The 20,839-nt window shown below is 36.9% G+C and overlaps 2 protein-coding genes across 2 annotated transcripts in view; both read right to left on the bottom strand.

Annotated features, from left to right (window-relative positions):
• helz2b (helicase with zinc finger 2b) overlaps positions 1-7,331 on the bottom strand; it is a 34,842-nt gene extending 27,511 nt beyond the window's left edge. The window contains exons 1-4 of the mRNA XM_048164802.1: positions 7,176-7,331; positions 4,251-4,844; positions 912-1,019; positions 279-799 (exon numbers count right to left, since the gene is read on the bottom strand). Of these exons, the coding sequence (XP_048020759.1) occupies positions 279-799; positions 912-1,019; positions 4,251-4,748 (1,127 nt within the window). The 5' untranslated portion in view covers positions 4,749-4,844; positions 7,176-7,331. The remainder of the gene's footprint in view (positions 1-278; positions 800-911; positions 1,020-4,250; positions 4,845-7,175) is intronic.
• A 515-nt stretch (positions 7,332-7,846) lies between these two features.
• Positions 7,847-20,803, bottom strand: LOC125251716 (guanylate-binding protein 1-like). The gene is made up of 12 exons (XM_048164803.1): positions 20,687-20,803; positions 16,735-16,809; positions 16,393-16,589; positions 16,137-16,264; positions 15,928-16,037; positions 15,645-15,844; positions 14,125-14,370; positions 13,874-14,022; positions 13,522-13,653; positions 13,119-13,331; positions 10,470-10,572; positions 7,847-10,300 (listed from the first exon to the last, which is right to left on the bottom strand). Exons 3-12 carry the CDS (start codon positions 16,583-16,585, stop codon positions 9,891-9,893), a joined length of 1,884 nt encoding a protein of 627 aa, XP_048020760.1. The 5' UTR covers positions 16,586-16,589; positions 16,735-16,809; positions 20,687-20,803; the 3' UTR covers positions 7,847-9,890.
• Positions 20,804-20,839: the final 36 nt, after the last annotated feature.

Raw genomic sequence — 20,839 nt, 5'->3', positions numbered from 1 at the left:
ATTCAGCATCGTTGAGAGGTTAAAAGGAATTGGATTGACGGTCGTGCTTGCCGTCGCTTCTCTATCGTCATCGTGTTATACCCGCCAATAGCGAGCAAGGTGGATAAGCCAGTCTGTGATTGGTTCCCACAAAAGTGTAACAGAAGCAGTAGAAATTAATGTACGGGTTTCCAGACTGAGTTGCCGGGCGAAATCAAATCGCCGGCAGATCAGGCTGGGTTTACCCAGTCTAATGGTATATATAAATAGCATATACTATTTCTCTAAGCTATTTGTACCTGCTAATGAGCTTCTCCTCTGCAATTTCCTCTCTGAACAGAAAATGGTGAGCTCTCTCTCTGTAGTTGTCTCGGTGAAGTGGGGAACTGTGATCTGCATGGAGATTGAACTGTAGGTTCATCTGGGGTGGTTTGTATGTACTAAGCAACTGCTCATCCTCCTTTCTGGCAAAGAAGGGCACAATAACCCTGTTTCCTCTGTTCCAGCGCTCATCCGAAAGAATTTCAGCACATTCATTCTCTTCTGCCTCCTCTGGCTGGGCATGGAACTGCTGACCGACTCTCACCTTCAGTTTCCTGAGCAGAACTGGTCGCATGTCGAAGTCAAACACCAACCATTGCTCGTACACACCAGGGCGGAACGACAGGAAAGACACACTCAACTGGTAGGTGGAGTCAGAGGAGCGAAGGTGATGGCCTGCAGTGTGTGTGATTGGGGGGACGTTGTTCTGTAAACTGTCACTCAACGAGAAAACAGCACCATTTTCCACTTTCAGTAGAGCCACATGAGCCAAGGACCTCTACACAAACACACATGCACACACACAAGACAAAGAAGGTTATCAGTAGCTAATGTGCAATAAAACTATTAATTGGATGCAAGATGATACAGGTTAGTTTGTTTTTACTGACCTCAGTAGTGATTGTGAATTTCCATCTGATGTCACTGTCTTCTTGTAAACAGTCTAAACAGAGATCCTTATCGTGTGTAACACACACATCGTCCACCTGCTCAGAGATCTGCAAAATACACACACATGTCTAAGATGTACATGAAATTTTTTTTTGTGGATTTTGTTACTTTTCAAGTTAGTAATTAATTAAAATAATTAACTGCTAACATAAAAGTTAACATAAATGCACAAAAAAAATTTTAATTTCTCGATTACAGTATATGGCTCTTATATGTTTGATTCTTGGTATATCATGATTTTCTTCAAAATCATTTCAAGAACAAACATCATCAATGTCAGCATATTTAGCGACTAATGGAGGAATGCACTACACAACTTTTACAGTTTGAACAGATTTTAAAGGGTTAGTTCACCCAAAAATGAAATTTCTGTCAACAAATACTCACCCTCATGTCAAAACTCATGACCTTATTCTACATCCCATAATCCTACCTAATACCTAAACTTAAATGCTACAAAAACTACCTAAGTAACTATTAATGAGCAGTAAATTAGGAGTTGATTGAAGCAAAAGTTGTAGTTAATAGTGAATATTTGTTCCCCATACAGAAGGGTTACCGAAAATTTATAATTAAACATATTTATAAGGAAACATTTATATGCTTTTGAATACTAAATGTTCCTAACACTTTGGCCAAAGTTAGAGTTGATTTTAAACTTGTATGATTTTATGAGTTTACATTGTACTTTCTGCATGAGGGCACCCTCAGGCCTCAAGTATGAACTACAACATGCATTACTGCAATAACCGAATTCAGTTTTAATAATAATTAAAGCTGCAAACAGCGATTAAAGTGCCCTCACACCTAGGCTTATGGCCACCGGGTGGCTTTAGGAAAACGGTGAACAATGGGTAATATTTATTTAAGTGGATAAATAGAAGAGAAATATGGCAAAGTCATTTTGATTGCACCACAGTTCCTGCTGCCAGCAGGTGGCACTTTGACTATAACTCAATGTTGCCATGTTGATGTCTTCAGGTCAGGATTATTATCAAACATGTGAAGTTTGGGGCAGATTGGTCATTTGTATGCCTGAGTGTGATTAGAATGTTCAGTGCATCACGTGATCAACTGCCAAATTCAAATGTACGTGCGCGCTTTAACTGGCGCTAAACCAGAGACGGACGTGCGCAGCGCTTTTCATATATTACATATATGCAGTGTTTTCAACCAAATAATGTTTATTTTAGGTTTCAGACATTTAAATACACACTAGTACTAACAAAACAATATATTTAGAGTTTGTAAAATACACACTGATGTCTATAGAAGCGGAAATAACAACCCTTTCCATTATAATTAGACGACACGTTTTATTCATATCAGATACACATTGTGAAAGTAACTATAAAGCTTACTCTATTCTTCCCCAGTTCACCGACTCACTTACTTTCATGTATTTCGATTCTCTGTGCGGTGCAAACTAACATGGCGGCGCCCATCGCGCATATGGCTCAACTAACATGATTGTTATAAAGGTGTTTAAACAGCAAAACACATCCACTTGCACATATTTGGCAATCGGAATATTAGATATTTCATGCTATAGTTAACAAATTTCTGAATATTTTGAATAAAAAAGTAGAAATTAAATGAAAGTAGATCATCATTCATACAGTGCTGCGGTGTGTCACGTAACAAGCATTGACGCGTCACCATGGAAACCATAAAATGACACGTTCTAAATAACGGTCGCCTTAAAAAACTCACGCTGGGGGGGTCAGCCAGAATATTTGAAACTTACGTGCGAAAGGGTTAAATGTGTTTCTGGGAGTGAATTACAGTGTAAAGGCAGGAACACACCAAGCCGACAGTCGGCCGTTGGGCAGTTTTTGTTCAACGGCCGACTAAGTTTTCTCAGTGTGTTCCGCACCGTCAGCTGAAGTTGGTCCTCGTCGGCTTTTTTTCGGCCGATTTGGCGGTCCGTCGGGCCATCTGATCATTCTGATTGGCTATTCAGCTACTGCCACCTGCTGGTACAGAAAGGCATTTCATCTTGCGCAGGCGCAGAAAGGACGTGCTACTTGGCCATCGGCTGTTGAGCGTCGGTTTGGTGTGTCAGGGCAACTTTGGACCCAAACGCTGCCAACATGAGCCAACCCCACAGTTTGCTTTCGTCGCCACTAGTTCGTCAACGTCGGCTTGGTGTGTTCCTGCCTTAAAGCATGCCATTTCCTGTTGCCATTAGGTGGCGCCATGACTAATTGAATATTTGCATGTAGATATCTTCAGGCCAGGACTCTTATCAATCATGTGAAGTTTGGGGCAGGTTAGACATTGTATGCCTGACTTAAAACAGCTTCCTCTTTCATGGTGAAACATCAGATTTTGTCAGGCCGCCACGGACACAGCGTTGAACGAAAACTCAAGATCTTCGCAATTTAATATCACTAAGGCCTTAAGATTAGACTGACCAAATATGATGTTGATCTGTTTAAAAAAAATGTCTGGAAATGGCAAAATTTTTGAAGATAATTAAAAATATCCCACTTTCTGTTGGTTTTCAGATTTTGTTCCAAGAGACTTTGTAGGTATTGGGCTGTTACATGTATCTGCCGAATTTCATACCTGTACGTGAAATGTAGCGCGAAGGGCGCTTATTTGAAATTTTGTAGGTGGCGCTGTCGAGTCATTTTGCCAAAATGACAAAAATGCGGAGCGTTATGAATCTTTTGTGTCGAATCATGATTCAGATTGCGTGTTAAATCGGCAAACTGCTGAAATCACGTGACTTTGGCACTCCGAACCACTAATTTGACACGCTGATTCATAACGCTCCGAAGCTTCACGAAGCAGTGCTTTGAAATTGGCCATCATTATAGTCATTATTTTTTTGGCGCACCCGAAATATTCTCGTCGCTTTATAATATTAATATTGAACCACTGTACTCACATGAACTGATTTAAAAATGTTTTTAGTACCTTTATGGATCTTGAGAGAGGAAATGTCATTTCTGGCTATGCAGGCCTCACTAAGCCATCGGATTTCAACAAAAATATCTTAATTTGTGTTCTGAAGATGAACGAAGGTCTTACGGGTGTGGAACGGCATGAGGGTAAGTAATAAATGACGTTATTTTCATTTTTGGGTGAACAAACCATTTAAACATCAGGGGTTACCGAAACTTTTGTGTGTGTGTGTGTGTGTGTGTGTGTGTGTGTGTGAACTTTCCCTTTAATTTACATAGTTTCAAATACTTTAGAAGATATCATTAAAGTTACATGAACAGAGTTGTGCAGATTTTCAATCTTGTGCAGGATTTCACTGTACTCACGATAAGAATCTCATTGCTGCTGTGTCTGTACTCTTCCAGAAGTTTCTCCTGGTATGAGGAAAGCTCATGAGAGCTCGACTGACCATCTCTTTGCCTGCTCTGTTCAGCCTTTCGTTCTCTTTGAGTGATCAGATGAATGAAACTCCTGTGGTCAAGGTTTGTGTGTTTTTGCAAGTTCCACACCGCAGCTTCTCCTGGACTACTGGCAAAGGTGCAACGGTCACGATGCACAGAGCACCCGACATCCTCCTTGAAATGCCAACAAACTTCATATCGAATAGGTTGTAGGTGAGTGGGACGAGAGAACACAGGGCTCCATTTGTGACCTCCGACCTTTGCTCTGACAAGCAGCAGATTGTGAGAGCAATGGTGAGGCGTTTCAATGATGACATAGGAAATGCGAGAGTGTTTATGAGTGCAGACATTACAAGCAGTTCTCAGCTCATACATCTGCATGAACCCCTGCAGCTGAGCATCTCTAGACTGTACCTTAAACATATCTACAGATTCAAGCCATAACACACATAAAGTCTGACATGAACACCTTCAGCTGGCACCCACAGCTTCACATACTGCTACTGCTGGAAATTCAACCTAAGATGAGGAAAGAGAAGAACTCATCAGATGACTTGTATTCACATGAGAGAGAGAGAGAGAGAGAGAGAGAGAGAGAGAGAGAGAGAGTATGCAAATACCATTCAAAAGAACATAAAACACCCACTGAAAACAATTACTATATTTAGACCTTTGAACAGCTACAGGGAAGTATAAAAAATGAATTATGAACTGTGACTTTGCTTGAAGGGATAACAAACTTTCCGCATGACATCGTGTCTCACGTTTTATAAAAGGTATATATCCTTTATTTCAGATGTTGCTTCTTAAAATGATTCTGCTGGTAACAAGCTTTTGAACTATTTTATGGGTAATTTTTCATTTTAATTTTTAAATGTATCTCAAAAAGGACCAAAAAATAATAATTTAAATAAATTGTGCTTTTTTGAAAATTTTGTTAAATAACATTTTGATAGAACGGTCTGTAAAACATTTCAGCTGGTTAAACTTAGAAATAAAAGTTCACCTGCTGCCTTAAAAATGTGAGTTAACTCAACTAAACATAAGTTAACTCAACTTGAAGATAATCTTTGTTTCAACTCACAAATAGTCAAGACAATGTATTACTTTAAGTTTAATTTTTAACTTAAAATAATGCATTGTCTTGACTATTCGTGAGTTGAAACAAAGATTATCTTCAAATTGAGTTAACTCACATTTTTAAGGCAGCAGGTGAACTTTCATTTCTAAGTTTAACCAGCTGAAAATGTTTACGGTATCACATTAAAACAAAAAAATAAAGTTGTGATCTCACGTTTGATATGCTGTGTGCAAATGTGTGCATAAAACTGTGGTCTGGTCACATACCAACATTTTTTAAATAATGCACATTTAAAAATTTTTTAATATTTATACTTTTAATTTACTGGTACTAAGCAAAGATTAAATTGTAGAAAGACAAGCATTATGTAATTGCTGGCCAGAGCTGTTGTTATTGAGACTATGTGAGAAAGAAAAGCTGGGGTGTACAATACAAGGTCGAGCTTATCATAAACAAGACAAAACAAAAGACTTATTTTCCTATTTGACAATTGCTCAAAACAACTAGCAACCAGATTTAAATGTGTGAACTTAACTCCATGTGAACTGCCACAGAACAGGTTTTGGGTTAAGTGGCTTTCAGATTAATGTTAGTCAATGACAAACCTTTTTAATCTGAAGCCTGGCTTCAGATCATGTAAGGATTATTTTAGGTCAATATGTAATGAAAAAGTCTATAATGAAAACTATGTAAAGTGCCTTGGTAAATATTACACAAATGCATTACATAAAATGTGCATATATACATAAGGATTCATTTAATTGCATATTTATCTTGTGGTACACAGACAGAGTTCAGGTATCAAAACACAGCGGCTGTTGCTGGGCAGCCCTTATTATGAGGTTGTTGCTTCAGACTAGTTGCATAGAGTAAATGAGTTGTTGTTGTTTTTTAACAGTGCCCAACAGCTGTAGTACTGTCATACACCCTCATGTAGTATGCACAGGTTTTGGGGGTGGCAGGAAATGTTACCAGTTTAACAGCTTTTGAGCTCTCATATGCCATTTAAATAAACAGTTTATCACTTTAAAGCCAAAGAATGGACCCATATCTTCCCACACATCACATTCCACACATTCATACCATTTAAAGTTTATGGGTGAACAGTAGAGTTTATGGGTGAATATTCATTATTTCCTATGTGTGTTTACCCAGGTTTGCACAATGAAAAATGTACAGGTAAATTTTGAAATGTTCTATCTGAAACATTCTTTGTTATTTCATTGTGATATTTTAAATGTTAATCTTAACAGTAGACAGCAGGATTTATTTTCATTTAGCCTACTGTAGTATAGGCTAATGATCCTCCCCCTGCTGTCAAACGTCAGGTGGAAAATGCTTGTATGACCATTACGACAAAATGGCAACGAGAGTAATTTTGTATTATTATGAATATTGTAAAGGGCCTTGTTGTAAATTTCTGTTGTAAATTATAGGTTACACTTACAGTTGCCGCGTCGCACCCAACGGCCGATGCAAGAATAAGACAATATTGCACTATAATGAAAATTGGCGTTTTGAAATACCCCAGAGTAAATGAAAAAGCACTTAAACCTATACGTAGTTCTAAAGAAGTAGAATAATTAAAGACAGCGATATATTTGAAAACACTAAAATATTGATTTATAATGCGCTAATGAAAAATAAAAACAAGAACAGCGCGCTCTGTAATTAGACGCCTGACGGAGTCTACTGTAGAAGCGGAAAGCGTGATGCGGAACAACACATTTTCCACACGATAAAGCAGTTTAATTAACTTTTAGACCCACCTTTACATTTCAGAGGGAAACGTGCGGTCACCTGCACTCGAAACCATCTCAATCAAGTGCACACAAACCAAACTTTATGATCCTCTATAGTAGGCTAACCGTCAGCCGCTTAAGTTTCGTTTTCCTGGTAGGGAGTGAGGGTGACGATGTTCTTGGTCACGTCCTTCTTTTTTTTTTTTTTTTTTTTTACACACTTCCATTTTTTTATAAACCAATGAATCCCCAAACTCTTGCCACAATTGTTTTATATCTTCTTGCTTTCTTTTTAATGGTGGCGCATGCGCAATTAATTTATTTTTTAAATATATTTTTATAATATTTCACTTTATAACATTACAAATTAAAAGGTTTCTGATAGAAAATACAGGTTGAAGAATATATTCAGACGTGATATCCCCAAACAATGGATAGACTGGTACATGCTGATTAATGAAACAAAACAGCTTAGTTTCTTAATTCTGCTCTTATGCTGTATTTCTAATTAAAATGTACCATATCAGATAAGTCAAAGATGATTTTAAAGATGAATTTGAATGTATAGGTTATAATAAAAAAGATCAAATCTTATAAAATTAACTTGCGAGGGGGTCTGTTGCAGAAGTGAAAAAAAAAAAAAAAAACTCAGAATGTTACATAACCATTGTACAATGAAAACAACCAGATCAAAGATGCTCCAATGAAAAACACATTTATTGTTATGAAGTGCAACAGCAAAAGTAGAATATTGGAATGCCATGCTACATATGATGGTTGTTTTGCAGACTAAATGACATTATTAATGTGATAAGTAATTTATGATTGTTTTTTTTTTACTTTTGCATTTGGACTAGAAGACTTGACTGGACTTGACTTTTTTTCTTCAGACGAGGAAATTCTCGATACTCAATACAAAAATACTTGATACAGAACTAAATCTGACTATTTCACTTGGGCAACCTCCAGTTACTAATACAATGGGCAACTTTCCATTGCTAATACAATACATACAATACTAAACATACAGTGCAGCATCCCATAAGCTATCACTATCCCAATTCGCAGATGAACGCCTGGTCTTTAGCATCTATACTATCACCGCCCTAATGCTAACTCAGAATATTACTGTCGCACTCTGAGCACTATCACTGCCACGATAATGACTACATGAGCTTAGAATCTTCAGTTCTTTTTTTTCCATTTGCAGAATTCAGTAGGTTAGGTTAAAAAAAAAAAGTGTTACAGAAGTTTTCATTAATGTGATTGGTTATACTGGTTTGGGGATTGGTTATAATGATCTAAGCTAATCATATGACTGTTAGTTCTACTGTGCTAAGCATTTACAACGTCTAGACTATCTGATCACATCACATGGTATGCATATGGTATTGCATTCAAAAGGTGCATGGTCTTTGGCCTGAGCAATAACGTCTCATGCCAGCTTGCCATTTTAAAATACCCTTTTGACCTTTTCTTGACAATGCGTGGGCCATAACATTTCTTTATTGCAACATAAGCACATTTTTCAAAGCAAAAAATAAGAACTAATGAAATCACAAGTTCCATTTTTCCAAAAGACTTCCTTTTACACATTTCCTTTTGTTATTGAAAATAAACATTCTAACTTTGAATTTGAAAAATTCCATCACATATCCAAATCCATTCATCTATCTCAAATATCTCAAAAGAAATTGTAACTAGTTAGTTCAATGACCCTACCTGTATATTTAACAGTTACACCAGTAGGTGGCAACCTATGAATGACTTTGAGCCACATTCTTCTATGATCTTTTATAGTCTAAGCCAGGGTTGTCCAATCCTGCTCCAGGAGGGCCACAGTCCTGCAGAGTTTAGCTCTAACCCCAATTAAACACACCTGAACCAGGTCTTACTAGGCATAGAAACTTCCAGGAAGGTGTGTTGAGGCAAGTTGGGGCTAAACTCTGCAGAACATTGTCCCTCCAGGACCGACTTTGGACACCCCTGATCTAAGCAGTGGTTTTTCAAACCAAAAGCACTGGAGCCCCCCGAGCACTGCACATTTTGTGTGTCTCCTCATCTAACACATCTGATTCACCTCATGAGCTCATTATTAGAGATTAGTCATGTGTGATGGTATCAAATTTTCATGTTGCAATTAATTGGTGAAGATTTTATCATGGTATTCAGTATTATCACAATATTGAAATAAGTTGCAAAAAAAGTGTTGTCATAATATATCAGGTTTAAGCACTCTTTTTAAAAAGAACAATAATACAATACACAAAAAAATAAAAAAATAAAAAAATTCACTTAATGCCAATGGAATGATTTTGGGACAGGACTTCCTGTTTGTCCGATCAATGGCACCAACAATCAATTCAAACCAACTCCAAATGCCTTTGTGTGTGTGTGTGTGTGTGTGTGTGTGTGTGTGTGTGTGTGTGTGTGTGTGTGTGTGTGTGTGTGTGTGTGTGTGTGTGTGTGTGAATGTAATGCATTATTTCTACACCACTAAATTGTGTAAATTTGAGCCGAAAGGAACTTTTTGACCAAACAATGGAAAGTGAACTAAATAACAAGCCCTTCACATTTTGCAAATTCAATGGGTGTCACTAATGGTGCAGAATTTACAAACTGCACTTTCAAGGATGCAAGAATTATCAGCTCATTTACCTAGCCTATAAAGCTCATGCTTTTGTTACTCTTTGAAGGCTACAGTTAGAATGAAGATGAGTCAGATTGTTCTGTATGAAGTTTTTAACGGTTAAATCCCTTTTTAAAGCATTTCATCATTGATCGCTGCATAAGGAGGTTGGGAACCATTTCTACAAGAGGACAGAGAAATGGCATCACATAATCCTTAAAAATGCCACCACCATGTATGCGTTCCTTTTCATTATTTAACTTCTTAATTTCTTCTTCAAGATTTTTAGTTCTCTCCTTAAAGCCTTTGTTTAGCATCTCCTCCTGCTCCTTCACTTTGCTCTCAATGGCTCTGTCCATCTCCTGCCGCTGCTGTTCCATCTCCTGTTTGAACTTCTCCTCCATCTGCCTCACCATGTCCTTATGTCGTTCATTCTCTGCCACAATCATTCGTTCTCTCTCAATTTTTTTCTCCTCTTCCTCTTTACATTTCTGTTCCAGCAGAGCAGCATTCTCCTTCTCCTCTGAACATTCAGTCAAGAGAGAGAGAAAAATCAATATAAATTAATATGAAAATAAAATGAAAAATAAATTAACATAAACCCTAAGCAAGTTTTGCTCTGTATCTCATTTTCCTCAAAAAGCCCACTGATGTTGTGTTAATAAGTTGTGTTGTACTAAAAATAAACTTACCTTTAATTTGTCTCTCATTTTCAGTGAGTTTTGTGTCCATGTGGAGGATGCTGTTTGCTTCAGCTCCTCGCTCATTCAGAAACTCATTTAGCACAGCCTCAGCCTGCACATAAACATACAGCTGCAAGAATTAAGTATGTGAACCACTTGCAGAATCTGTGAAAATGTGCAAAATTTTAACAAAATAAGAGAGATAATACAAAATGCATGTTATTTTTTATTTAGTACTGTCCTGAGTAAGATATTTTACATAAAAGATGTTTACATATAATCCATAAGACAAAAAAATAGCTGAATTTATTAAAATGACCCAGTTCAAAAGTTTGTGAACCATTGATTCTCAATACTGTGTGTGGTTACCTGGATGATCTACGACTGTTTTTTTTTTTTTTGTTTTGTGATGGTTGTTCATGAGCCCCTTGTTTATTCTGAGCAGTTAAACTGAGCTCTGTTCTTCAGAAAAATCTCCAAATCTTCAGTTTTTCACCATCTTTTGCATATTTGAACCCTTTACAACAGTGACTGAATGATTTTGAGATCCATCTTTTCACATGGAGGACAACTGAGGGACTCAAACACAACTATTAAAAAAGGTTCAAACATTCACTGATGCTCCTGAAGGAAACATGATGCATTAAGAGTCGGGGTGTGAAAACTTTTGAACAGGATGAAGAGGTCAAAATTTTTCTTATTTCACTTGAATAATTACTGCCCTTCAGAAGCAACAGAAGATACTTGCATGTTTCCCAGAAGGACAAATTAAATACAATTGACCTTGATCTTCAAATTCCAAATGTTTTCATCCCTGGCTCTTAATGCATCGTGTTTTTTTCTGGAGCATCAGTGAATGTTTGAACCTTTTTTAATAGTTGTGTTCGAGTCCCTCAATTGTCCTCAGTGTGAAAAGATGGATCTCAAAATAATTCAGTCACTGCTGGAAAGGGTTCAAATATGCAAAAAATGCTGTAAAACTGAAGAATCTGCAGGACCTGGAGGATTTTTCTGAAGAACAGAGCTCAGTTTAACTGCTCAGGACAAACAAGAGACTCATGAACAACCATCACAAAACAAACAAACAGTCGTAGATCATCCAGGTACTTAAAAATCAATGGTTCACATACTTATGAATGGGGTTATTTTAATAAATTCAGCTATTTTTTTTGTCATGTGGATTATATGTAAACATTTTTTATGTAAAATATCTTACTCAGGACAGTACTAAATAAAAAATAACATGCATTTTGTATTATCTCCCTTATTTTGTTAAAATTATTAACATTTTCACAGATTCTGCAAGTGGTTCACATACTTTTTCTTGCAACTGTTTAGACCAGTGGTTTTAAAATCCAATCCTGGGGACCCACTGTATTGGATCATGAACACAAATGTGCTTTCATTTATCAGTTATACAAGTAATATTTATATTATTATTATTATATTATTATTATTATTAGTGACCCGATCTGGCAAAATGAGTCGGAAGTCGCAACGTTCTATTTTAAGATATGGGCCGATAATGTGGAAAAACAATGAAAAAATCGATTTTTTTAAAGCTAATTTCAAAGAACAGACTTTCAGAAATAATCTCCCAAAGTTTCGTAGTCCAGATAATCGAGTAAAGGTATTTAAATGGCTATTAAATTTGACATGGTTTCACTAAATTAGCTGGAAATGAACTTCTCAACTCCTCTCGTCACTTATGAGCATTTCCCAGTATCCCCTGAAACGTCATTATCTCTGCTCTACAAATATGGTGTTACACGTTGTATAGAACCGATCAAAAAACTGACCTAAACGCTGATTTTAACAATGGGAAGCCCCGTTTCGACTGACAGGCACGCGACCGGTCCAGCCATCCTCCTGTCAGACTAGCGCGCCTTATAAAATAAAACTCCCATTTGCGTGTCTCTCTTTAAAAGCCAATAAAAATTTAATCCATATAGGTAGCACAAAAATTCTTTTTGCATACAAAACCAAAGACTTTAAAATTTCATATCAAGCCTCCAACATGCTTCTGTTGCGTTATTTTCACCCTCTAATGAGTCTGAGAAATATGCGTTTACAACAAAAATAGCACAGCAGCTAACTGAATACAAGTATGTATTTCACGTGCTCATAACTTCATGAAAAATGCACAGATCATAAAAAATGAAAAGCACTTTGAATTATCTGTTGATGTTTTTAAAATTTGTTAAATGTCATGAAATACTAATTTGCTTTTTACTTAGATAAACAATGAGATTTCTATCCATATAGAGATTAAATGGAAGGATGATGTAAACAGAATCCAGATACTATGTGTATTTGCCAGATGTAAAGAGAGATATTGTTACAGTCACCAGCACTAGCACTCCATTTCCAAGCATCCCTCCTGTTCCTCACCTGCACACATTCATCTATCACCATGGACACCTATCATCTTCACAGCTGCACGTCATTAGTTAATTCTCCCTTTGTGTATACAACTTCCTGTTTGTGTTCAGTTCTTTGTCCATTCACTGTCTTATTACGTTGTGTTGTATTTGACTATCTGCCTGTTTGGATTAAACTTGGATTATTTTGATATTGACCTGTTCTTCTTCGTCTTCCTTCAAGAACACAGCCTGACATATTTACACAAATGCATACTCACAATGAAAATGTCCTCACCCTTACACCTTTGTTGGGTTCTCTGCGGTACTGCTCAACGATGGCGTCTCTGTCTCTGCAGTAGAGTTCATATCCTCCAGACTTAATGTACTCTCCATTCTGCAGCCGTTTATTCATGTCAGAGAACAGATTCTTCAGCAGATCTCTGCACTTTCTCTCTGACGCCATCTCATTCTCTTCCATCAAGTCTATGTACTTCATACTTATAGCTTCCTATAAACATAAAAAAAAAAGAAATAAAATCTCAAACATGACAAAGACTGGATGTACTGAACACTGTTTGTGTACATTGTCATGTGAATTAATTGTATTAATCTGATGGATGTAGGAATTTATGTATGCTAGAATGCATACACGAGTGTGCAAGTATTAGTGTGTCTTCTACTGTATATTTAAAGCTTACCTCCAGTGATTTCAGGTATTCCCCCTTTTCATCTTTGAATGAGCGTTTTATAAACTTAGAGGTGGCCAGACTGCTGAATTTCTGGTGCTCACAGGTAAAATTTTCTGTACTGACTGGGAATGTATTCTTCACCTGTAAAAACATACTGTTTACTTCAAGGTTCACTGCATTCAGTGAAGATTTTCAAGCCGAAATCAGTGGTTCTGATTTCATATTTAAAATGTATACAAAGTTTGGTTTTCTGACATTGCATGGGATTATGTATAAAAACAAATATATGAAGGATAAAACAAAAGTGATTTTGAAACATGACCATATAAAAAAAAACTTAGTCACAATGTGCATGTCCTACCTCTTCCATCCCACTCTGATATGCTTTTAAAGCGTCCTGAACAGCTGCCTGGTTCTCTAGACTTGCCAAAACAACCACTGCATTGTCCAGACAAGGCACTTCACCACTGCTGATTGTATCCACATAAATCTGCACCAGATTCCCAAGCACTGAAAACACACACACACACACACACACACACACACACAATTATAAAGAACAGCTTTTAATTGTAAATGCTCCATAGTATGAACATTTGGTAAAACACTCACATTTGCCAGTAACTCTGTGTCCTCCTTTCAGTGTTTTTACTGCACTATTGATGAAGATGTGGTCACAGAAATGACCTGTGACCTCTAGAAAAGCTTGTGCAAGGTCCTGCTCCTGTAAGCTCTCTAGGCGTGTCATGTCTTCTTGGGAGGTAACAGGAAATGGGAAAACAAAACACTTCCGGCTAGGGAAATAATGCTGGATACATTCACGAGGCAGATTGTAGTCACTAATTTTCTTACTCACACCTAAAAAGTAATTTGGGAGAAATAAATATTTTCCCAAATCAGTGGCATTTCATTTAAGTTTTTCAGGCATTGTTCATTTACACAAAAACTGACAATTGATTCAAGTATTGCAGTATCTATAACAATTATTCAACATTATGTACACTCAAAAAATAATGTGTTGGCTCAACAAAAAAAAAAAACATAACGCAACAGTTTGCATAATTTGTTTGAGTTACGACAACTTTGAGTAAATTTACGTTCAACCAACAAGCTTCACTGAGTTTTCACTGAGGAACTTAATCATTTGTAGCATAAACACAATTTTTAAAATTGACTACTCAAAAATATTAAGTCACTCCAACTTAACCAGTTGTAGCCCTGGAACCAATTAATCTCATCTCATCATAGCACATAACATAACTTATTTAACATGTATATTTAATGAACAAGTAAGATATTTGTCACTGGCATTAGTTGCTTAGAGTCAATGTAGTGTTTACCTTCATATACTCTTCAGCACAATGGTAACCACGAAAACTTTTTAAATGTCAAACATAACAGCATTAAACACTAACAGGTCTTTCACTTCACTAAAAACTAAAAATTAACACCTAGCCTGCTTTTAACGTTTATTCTCCTTATCCAGTCCTATATGCAAAGCATGCTGGGAACTAGAAATCCACTGCCTAATTTCTGAAGTTATCAAGGCAATTTAATTAAGCTGCTACAATCTAATTTAAAAAAAAGCCAATTAATGCTGAAATTTTAGTTTAAATTACAGACGTTATTAAGTTGATGTAATGATCAACATTATTATATCAACAGAACTCTACAAAATAAGGTTTGCAACTTAAAAGGTTTAATTAAAACAATAAATTAGAATTTTTAACTTGCAACCATGCATTTATTTAAGTTGTGGTAACTGGTCCCACAACCTGAATTACTTTTTGTAATTTGTATACATTATGTATATTCTGTGTGTGCAGACAAATATGTGGTCATGTAGCCTAATGAAAATTAATCATACCAGTTTAGTATGTACTCTAGATGGCATTCATCAGTGGTTATTTCAATGACCTCAGAGAATGAGTATCATGGGTCATTGAGCCTGCTCATGTTTATTTTGACACATAAACTCTATTTTAACTGAAGCTTAAGCATTGGAGTATGGCTTTAGCAATGCTAATGTCATGGGTTTGATTCCCAGTGGAAGCAAAAACTGATCAAATGTACACCTTGAATGCAATATAAGGATAAAAGCATATGCTTAAATGTAATTCTGTCTAAAATACCTTTCTTCAGATCAAGGGCAAACTCAAGGTACTCGTCCTCTGTCACTCGGTTTCCATTAATTTCCAAATCCAAGGTAAAATCTCTAACCACCCAGATGAATGATGGGAAAAACCGCACAAAGTTAGAGTTCTCCTCTTCCTCCTCGTCTGCTGCTTCTGCTGAGCTGATCTTGATCTGCTCAGTGAGCTCTGTAACGTAGCTGCAGCACATTGAGAAATAACAGCATCTTGCAAAGGTTGTATAAATGAAAGTGGGTCTTACATGTAGCAGGTTAAAGGATACTGCAGATTTTCCACTGCATTGTTATCGATGGTGCCACGGCTGTTGTACACCAGAGTGCTGCTGAGCAGAACAGCCAGAGAAAAAATCCAGCCATCATTCTTAGAATCACCCTGAAACACACAGATCAGTGTTTTTAGATCAAAACATTTTCTTTCAGGGCACCAACTGGTACTGGGAAATTAGTGTTAGTAGTTAGTGACTGTGCTCACTTTCTTTACATCTCCAAGTCCCTCTGTGTCCAGCAGCACCAGGGTGTGTCCTTTTTTAGTGGGGTGAGGGACACACCACATCCAAATGCCTTTGGTCTTTGACTCAATAGTGTTGCCGAGAGCAAAGCCTGGGTTAATCATATTGTTTAAAGTATTCAAACACTTGATGCAGTTACTGTTTTCAGATATTGACAGACATACAAACAAAGATTCTGTCCTCATTTGTCCCCCACAGACTTTCAGCAGTTTCTCTCACCAGACTGTTGTCCTGCCAGGCGGTTCATCAGGTAGGACTTCCCCGTCCGGTAGAGTCCCACCACAGACACCACAACCACCGGCTCCTTGATCCCATCCAGAATTTCTTTGGCATCATTCCTCACACACAGCTTCCCATTTTCATCATTTTCAATGAGACACACTGGAGCTGTCATATACCCACTACAAGACATGATTCTAAGTAAAAAAAAAAAACACACACACAAAATTAAAAAGACCCACACTTACCATACAGTGCACCACTGTCTGAATTTCAGCATAGTTGTGAAAAACTGTGGCCAAGCCCAGATTGCATCATGTTATATGCTTTATTATTGATTACCTTATTGAGAGGCAGGTGAAGTCACAAATCCCTTTGAATTTGAAGTTTGTGTTGGATGTCTATAAATTTGCAGCTCTATTGAAGAAAAATTGCTTATCTTTAGGCCTACAGAAACTTTGAAAACAACTAAAACCACATACAATTAACGAGACACAGCTAAACACAGCCTCTTATCCTCTGCTATGCGTGGTACAGACTGAGGAAAAAATGCACTCTCACTGGCCTATCTGCAATGCAGGACTTGAAAGTGAAAGTGAAAGCCTGTTTTCTGATTTAGTTTCACTTGCTGACAACCTAAATCTGCATCTGCTAAAACCGTGCACATGGGCTCTGTAGAATATGTGAATTATTATTTATTTATTTAGAAAGATATTATATTCCACAGTCATAGTTATTACTATCATTTTTATTTATTTATTTTGTTATGAAAGCCTTTCCCATCACTAAGTTACATTTCATTTTGTATGGACTTTCAGTTTGTTTTAATTGATCACGTGTTCCTTTGTTCTATGTTCCAGCCACTAACGGTCACCATGGACACTAATCATCATCATCATCAGCTCAGCTGTTCATCATTTGAGTTAATCTTCTGTCTCACTATTTACGTTGCTCCCTTTCATGCAGTCCTTGTCTGGTCACCATATAGTTTAGTGTTGACGCTGCCTCTGTCTGTATTGGATTTATATTAAATGATTTTGAACCTGTACCTCCTGCCTTCAAGCACGTTACATATACAGTAGTGTCATTCTTCTGCAGTGGAGTAACTGGATAATATGTGCAGTGCTGGGAAGCAGCTCTAGGAAGCAGCTAAAGCAGCTCTGTGCTGCTCCCTGCCGACAGTATTATTTACAGCACTTTGTTTTCCACGCATGTACAGTTTGATCCATATTTGAACAGGTATATAGTTTTCATTAAAGTTTGGTCTGAAATACCATGAGGTGTTGCTTGGCTATTTCTTTCAAAAGATAATTATTTCTAAAAGTTTTTTTTTTTTTCTTTGAAGAGAAAGAGGTGGTGTAAGCTAATTTAAATTGTGTATAATGGTCATTGTCACTGTTTTTATTCATATTTCATTCTCATGTGAACGAGAATAACAAACATTTCGAAGTTAAATGGAAATGTCCCCTTTCACTCAACACAGCAGATGCCTCGTTAATTCGTTTTTCTTTCAATGAGATGTCGAATTGCAGTTTACCCAGTGTTTGAGGAATACAGTACTGTACTCTGCCTTTTACTTTAATAAATGAGCTCCATACGACTGAATGCAATTGTTTAAGACATATGCTACCATATTTTTACATTTTTACATTTACATTTTTAAAATGTAGAACTTTTTCCTGTACTAAAAAAAAAAGCGAATTGAACCCACCCAAGTGATGCATAGTTTCACTTTCATTCGTTGCAGCATCATTATTCACTATAATATAGCGTGTCTGGTTATGACATAAGTGATATTAAAAGATCAAATTCGGCACAAACCAATTTTTCTGTATATTATGCTTTGATATAGTGTTTACTAAGTTTGGTACTTTTAATGGCACTGTCTTTTTTTTACGGGAGGAAAACCATCAAATGTGTTGCGTTCATATACACAAATCCGCCGCGAACTCTATGGGCGCCGCCATCTTGCCTGCCGCCATTACTGCGTGCCTGCGAAGTGTGACGGTGTGACACTTGCCTTGCCGGTGCCCTCTAATGACATTTCAATTAAAGTTCATCCTGCTCATTAAAGAAAATGTCTGGTGAAAGGGAACATGGGTAACGTAGATGATGTCAGGCAGTGGCCAAAACTTACCGATAAAGGTAATTTATTGACAACATAATGTAATAATGTAATGTAATGTAATGTAATTAAGAAGTGTATTAATTGATGACAACAATAAAACCGAACGCTGTCATTACTAGCTGTGTTGCTAATATGTTCACAAGCTTAAGTTTCAAATAATTATTAGGCCATCCTTAAAAATATTCTTGTTTGCCATAACTCGACCGACCCTGTCAATTTAGGACCGACCCAATTAATTATTTTTTCCCCTTTTAGTCCGACCGACTTGCCGATTGTAATTGCGTTAAGACCCACGGATTTTTTTTTACTCTTCAAACAGCTAATACAAATGCAATAAAATGTGAGACACGCAATTGACGCTTTTCACACGCTCTCACGCCACACATCCATTTTCTCAAGCACAGAAAAATCGCGAAGTAAAGAGGACACAGAGACCGACAGACTAGACAGAGCAGGTTACTTATGATAGAAAAAAATCTCAGCTCTCAGATTCTGTCAATTTTATTACGAAATTCAAACAATAAATACCGTTTTGGTGCTTGTAAATGTGACATGCTAGAAATACAGATTAAAAAATATTACAACATCAAACGACGTATAATGTTATGTTCTTGTAAACATGTTTTTCAAAATGGATTTATGTATTCACACTTACCTTCGTCTGAGGTAAATCTCTCAGAAATGACCGAACGCTGTCAGCTAGCAGCCCCTCACACAGAACCTGTTTTGGCTGATATGTGTACTGTATTACATCTTTATTATATTTTTACTTATAGCATTAAATAAAGTTGTTATTATAATAAAAAATGCATTATATTTAAATTGTTATTTTTAAATAATACTGCCAGCTGATAGGGCTCTCTGTATGTTTACAGCATTAAGTTAGGTGAGTTGTTTTTTTCTTGAGAAAAATTAATGCCTACCTTGTGTAGCCTAGCTAATATCAAATCACAATAATAATTAAATAATAATAATTGAATAAAAATAATAAAAAAGTGTAGCTTACCAGAAATTGTAGCCTACCATGTAAACATTGTAACATGTCACTAAACCTAATAAAATTCAGCTTAGTTACTAAAATGTTTTGACAATCACAATACACTTAATGTGATGCAATAAAAAAGTTTTTTTTTTTTTTTTTTTTTACATTTTTTACGACCTACCGACCATTTTTTTTTATTTTTTTGGCTGTTACGGCAAACCAAAATATTTTTAAGGATGCGCCACGACCAGTTGTAGCAATAAAATACATGTTCTTATAGGTATTCAAGATTATTTTATTAATCATCTGGCATGCGATGAGCCATCTCGGTTATGTGTTTCATCCACTTTTGACGCACATCTTGGTCCTCCGCTCGACCAGGAACTCTGTGCAATCCGTATGGCCGTAAACATGGGCAGTCAATGTGCAACAAAGCTTCGTGGATTACACAAACGGTTTTATTCCAGGCCTGTAGTTTTGTGCTGTTGTTAAAACAACCAACCACACAACACGCTCTGCCCGGCATCACTGGACAGCATAGGTACTAAAAAAACTATATAGCTAACATCTGCTACAGCCTACGGGACCAACACGCTACTTCTGCTACTTCCTTAGCAGCAAGGCACGCAGTAATGGCGGCGCTGCTTTACTTCCGTGTTTCGCCGGATTTGTCTATAGAGGGTATGCATCGACGTCACTTTCCCGCCGAAACGCGCTCCCTCAGCTGGACTGAGTGGCAAAAGAACCTGCTGCGTAACTGGATTAATAGGAGAAACGGCGAAAACGCGAGTAAAATTAACGAATTACCCTAAAAGTTGGACTCGAAAGTGTTTCTTACAACTTGTCAAATAAACCTAATCCATGGATATTGACATGCAGCCAGGAGTCGTGTTCCCTGACATTTATATGTGCCTGATTTGACGCCGGGGAAATACATAAAGCAAATCTGGCTGTGAATATTTTATATAACTACAATATCGGTAGGTTTAAATCTGCTTAATCACTTATATCAATGTTATATCGTCATATTGTCCAGCCCTAAAACATATATAGTTTTATAGTATAGTTTTTGACTGTTGTTTATTTAAAAACACCCAATTATGCATAATATAAGATGGAAAATATTTAATTGATGAGTCGTCAACATAATATATAACAATACAATATATAAGGTATGATTTTACCTCAAAATCCAACAATTCGACACAAAATGATAACTGCAAATCCATGTTTCTTTGCCTGGGGTCCAGCTGTGTCATGATAGAACACAGGAAGCAATTAGCCTTTCGCCGAGCCCCGCCCCCCTTAGTTACTGTTGGTACGTCCGACAAACAAAT

Source organism: Megalobrama amblycephala, linkage group LG17 (assembly GCF_018812025.1).
Source record: "Megalobrama amblycephala isolate DHTTF-2021 linkage group LG17, ASM1881202v1, whole genome shotgun sequence".
NCBI classification, from domain to species: Eukaryota; Metazoa; Chordata; class Actinopteri; order Cypriniformes; family Xenocyprididae; genus Megalobrama; species Megalobrama amblycephala.
This window is presented reverse-complemented; position numbering and strand designations above follow the sequence as displayed.